Source organism: Hylobates moloch, unplaced genomic scaffold (assembly GCF_009828535.3).
Source record: "Hylobates moloch isolate HMO894 unplaced genomic scaffold, HMol_V3 SCAFFOLD_9, whole genome shotgun sequence".
Lineage (NCBI taxonomy): Eukaryota > Metazoa > Chordata > Mammalia > Primates > Hylobatidae > Hylobates > Hylobates moloch.
In genome coordinates, this window is record NW_026652284.1 from 80,751,686 (window position 1) to 80,755,821 (window position 4,136).

A 4,136-nucleotide genomic window follows, 5' to 3' on the forward strand; every position below is an offset into this window, starting at 1 on the left:
TGATCCTCTTGCCTTGGCCTCCCAAAGTGCTGGGATTACAGGTGTGAGCCCTTGTGCCCCTGGCCTAGAATGAATCTTAAAAGTTTTGTGGGAGCCTTTGGACAAACAACTTTTCATTTTTTACCAGCTCAGAATCTTAGAACAGGAGACTGGAAAACTGCAACTATCTTGCCACCACAAGGACAGAACTTTATCTAAGAATGGAGCCAACTCACGGAGCCTGACCTAGAAGGTAGAGAAAGAGGATTTCCTGTTCTTAGTGACATCATTTAGCCCCAGTGTCAGGCGTGCTGCAGCCAGTCCAGCCTGTAGATATCCCAGGTGTCTACATCAGTTAAGTTCTAGTTCCTTATTGTTATTGTTGTATGACTTGTCACTCGGTTTGCCAAATAAAACACAGGACACCCAGTCAAATTTGAAATTCAAAGAAACAATAACTAATTTTTATTATATGTATGTTCCAAATATTGCATGGGACATACAGTAAAAGTTTTTTCATTACTCATCTGAAATTGAAATTTAACAGGGTGTCCTGTATTTTTATTTGCTAAATCCAGCAACCCTTCTTGTAACCAAAATGTATTAGTGATGGATGGCAACACAGTGTTCACAAAAGCATCTGTTGTTTGGGTGAATGGGCGAGAGAGTCCTTGGCTGGGCCCAGATGCTGCAGAACCACAAAGCCTGAGGAGGTTGCTTCCAGCACTGTTTCCAAAACAGGGTGTCACACATTCATGTTGACAGTGCTGAGGACTAAGGTGGGTGAGGGGCAGGCATGCAGGGGCCTGAGCTGAGCCAAGAATGAGCCGGAGGCCCAGACCTAGACTTGCAGAGGAAGACAAAGATCAAGGCTCATAAAAGCACACTTAATTTACTTTGTCTTCAATAGTATAGTCGAGGAAGGGGGAGACAGAGAGAGAGAAAATAACAACAGAAATAATGCAGGTGATGATGGCACCAGCCATAAGCAGAGTGGTCCTGGAAAGAATTTAGAGGGTGCCATTCATGTGTGACTGGTCCCTTATCTGGCCTCTCACAGTATGAGCTTCTCTCTGGGCTGAATGTGATTCAAGGGTCACGGGATGATGGTCAAAATGTTGAACAACCGGCACTGTCAGACTCATTTGCATTCATCAAATATCAGCTCAGGCTTTCTGTCTGAGCAATTTCCCATGAACCATTGACTTGAGTCCCTAACTTCTGCAGAAGAGGTCACACTTCTTTAGAATGTGAGAAATGAAGTAACAGAAACCAGGCATCCACAGAGCCCAGAGGTCTCAGTGCAGAGCCATGTGAGGGCTGGCAGGTCGGTAATCAAAGGGCAAAGCAAAACACGTTTGTGGGACTGGAGCAGCTGGAGCTCTTTGGCAGGATGTGCCAACCTCCCACTCTTGACTTCCTTGTCACAACCCTGCGTCATCCCCTGAGGGAGTTCCTGGGAACCTGGGGGTGGCCCCTTGCTTGATTCCTATCTTGGAGTCTCTCCTGAGCGTCCCCAGCCACAGCTCTGATTCTTGAGTATCTCTGGCTCTTGTCTGGCATCAGGTGGTTTCACCTGCCCTCCGAGCCTAACCCTCCTAGGACCCACGGCAGCACTGTTCACACCAGTGTGTGACGCCCTGCTTCAGAAACAAACAGCTTTGATAAACCCTTTTATTACAGTCATGGATTTCCCAGGCCAGAAACCTTTCCAAACCCTCAATGTCATGCTGCGTGAGAAAATCTCTCACTCTTCAAAAATAAACTGAGAACTTGGAAAAAATATCAACCATACTATTTGTACCCAAAATACAGCCGTTGTATGGATCTCTGTTGCCTACTCACCATTAAATTGTAGATGGTTGTAAGTAATGAACTGTAATGATGATGCATGGAATGGGGCAGGCCGGGCTATGAGGCTCCCGGGGCAGAAGGGGTCATATCAGTGAATACACATGTGAGGGCTGAGGGACAGGGAGGGGACTACTCACCAAGCTGTGTTTGTGTCACTCATTAGATATGCACGGACTGAAAAAGATCAGGGAACACGCTTTGAATTGCAGATAATAAGGCAAAAACATATTTTTTTATTTTTGCTCTATAACTCAAATATCCCCAGACCTTGCTAGCCTGTGGGCACAAAAGAGGCCACAGTCACATGAGACTTTGAACATTGGTAGGCTCTGGGAGAGAGTGGCTGGGAGGTGGAGAGCGTTGGCTACATTGAGCCAGTCTTCCAAGGATATACTGATGCTGGTACATTGAATACTGGTATCAGGCCACGCTAAAGTACTGGTACTTAGCAAAGGCTTACATAAGAGGGATCCTATAGGGTTACTTGATGAGATGCTCATGTTACTGCTTCAGCAGCTGTGGCTCCTTCCCCACTAGCTTTACCAGGTCCAAGGCATTATTCCTGGAGCACCTACTTCACCTGGCTAACTCTCCTCCTCTTCCAGACTGCAGAGTCTTTGGGCAGCCTTCCCCAGAGTATGACCCAACTGTAGCGCAGGTGTGCATGTGAAGAGGATGGTGTGTGTGTGTGTGTGTGTGTGTTGCATAGGGTTTCCTGCATAAGAAAGGAACAACAGTAGAGGTCTCATTCACAAATATCCACTATCACTGCCTGGCTTCCTCCAGCCCTGTACACCCACAGTCACCTGTTTGAAATTCATCATTAGAAATTCTTTAGGGCTAACAAGCTGCACTTTATTTAGAGTGTAAATACACTTCCTGGGTGAAGGGTTAAGTCTACAAACCTTTCTGTATATTTCTATCTCATTTGCTCTCATCACACCTTAGCTGACCACAGAGGAGGAAGACAGGAAGTAGCGGAACTAGAGAAAGAAGAGGAGGAAGAGGAGAAGGAGGAGGAAAAGAGGGACAGAGGATATAGGATCAGGGAGGAGCTACGCACCACACTGAGTGAGACCAGCTTCTCTTTCAAGACGTCCTCTTTCCCTTCCACCTCTAGCTTCTTTGCATTTAAGATGGATTCCAGGTGTTCGCAGCCGCCGCCGCGCCGCCGTCGCGCCGCCGTCGCTCTCCAACGCCAGCGCCGCCTCTCGCTCGCCAAGCTCCAGCCGAAGGAGAAGGGGGGTAAGTAAGGAGGTCTCTGTACCATGGCTGGTACAAAGCAGACTGCCCGCAAATCGACCGGTGGTAAAGCACCCAGGAAGCAACTGGCTACAAAAGCCGCTCGCAAGAGTGCGCCCTCTACTGGAGGGGTGAAGAAACCTCATCGTTACAGGCCTGGTACTGTGGCGCTCCGTGAAATTAGACGTTATCAGAAGTCGACTGAACTTCTGATTCGCAAACTTCCCTTCCAGTGTCTGGTGCAAGAAATTGCTCAGGACTTTAAAACAGATCTGCGCTTCCAGAGCGCAGCTATCGGTGCTTTGCAGGAGGCAAGTGAGGCCTATCTGGTTGGCCTTTTTGAAGACACCAACCTGTGTGCTATCCATGCCAAACGTGTAACAACTATGCCAAAAGACATCCAGCTAGCAGGCCGCATACATGGAGAACGTGCTTAAGAATCCACTATGATGGGAAACATTTCATTCTTAAAAAAAAAAAAAATTCTCTTCTTCCTGTTATTGGTAGTTCTGAACGTTAGATATTTTTTTTCCATGGGGTCAAAAGGTACCTAAGTATATGATTGAGAGTGGAAAAATAGGGGACAGAAATCAGGTATTGGCAGTTTTTCCATTTTCATTTGTGTGTGAATTTTTAATATAAATGCGGAGACGTAAAGCATTAATGCAAGTTAAAATCTTTCAGTGAACAAGTTTCAGCGGTTCAACTTTATAATAATTATAAATAAACCTGTTAAATTTTTCTGGAAAAGAAAAAAAGATGGATTCCAGAAAAATCCCCACTCACAGGGCCTGTCTCTGATGGCATATACATGAAAAGAAAGTTCTCTGGTTTAAGGTTTAGTGCAAACTTTTGCCACCAGCTCTAGTTTTTGTTTCCAGCCTCTGGAGGTTTCCTCCCCCAGGCCAGTCTCTCAGGCTCTCTTTTTCTCTGGGCAGCCTCTATTGCCAAGGCAACAGGGTTTCTCCTACAGCTTCCCAGCCACAGCCTGGAAGCATTTGGGATCTAGACCACGTTCCTCCCCAGTCCTACTGCTCTTCTCTCCTTGGGCCCCTCATTTA

General features: G+C 46.5%; 1 protein-coding gene across 1 annotated transcript; it reads left to right on the forward strand.

Moving 5' to 3' along the window:
• Positions 1 to 3,003: 3,003 nt before the first annotated feature.
• Positions 3,004 to 3,785, forward strand: LOC116813473 (histone H3.3A-like). The gene has a single exon (XM_032760129.2). The coding sequence runs from the start codon at positions 3,102 to 3,104 to the stop codon at positions 3,510 to 3,512; it is 411 nt and encodes a 136-aa protein (XP_032616020.1). The 5' UTR covers positions 3,004 to 3,101; the 3' UTR covers positions 3,513 to 3,785.
• The last annotated feature ends 351 nt before the right edge of the window (positions 3,786 to 4,136 follow it).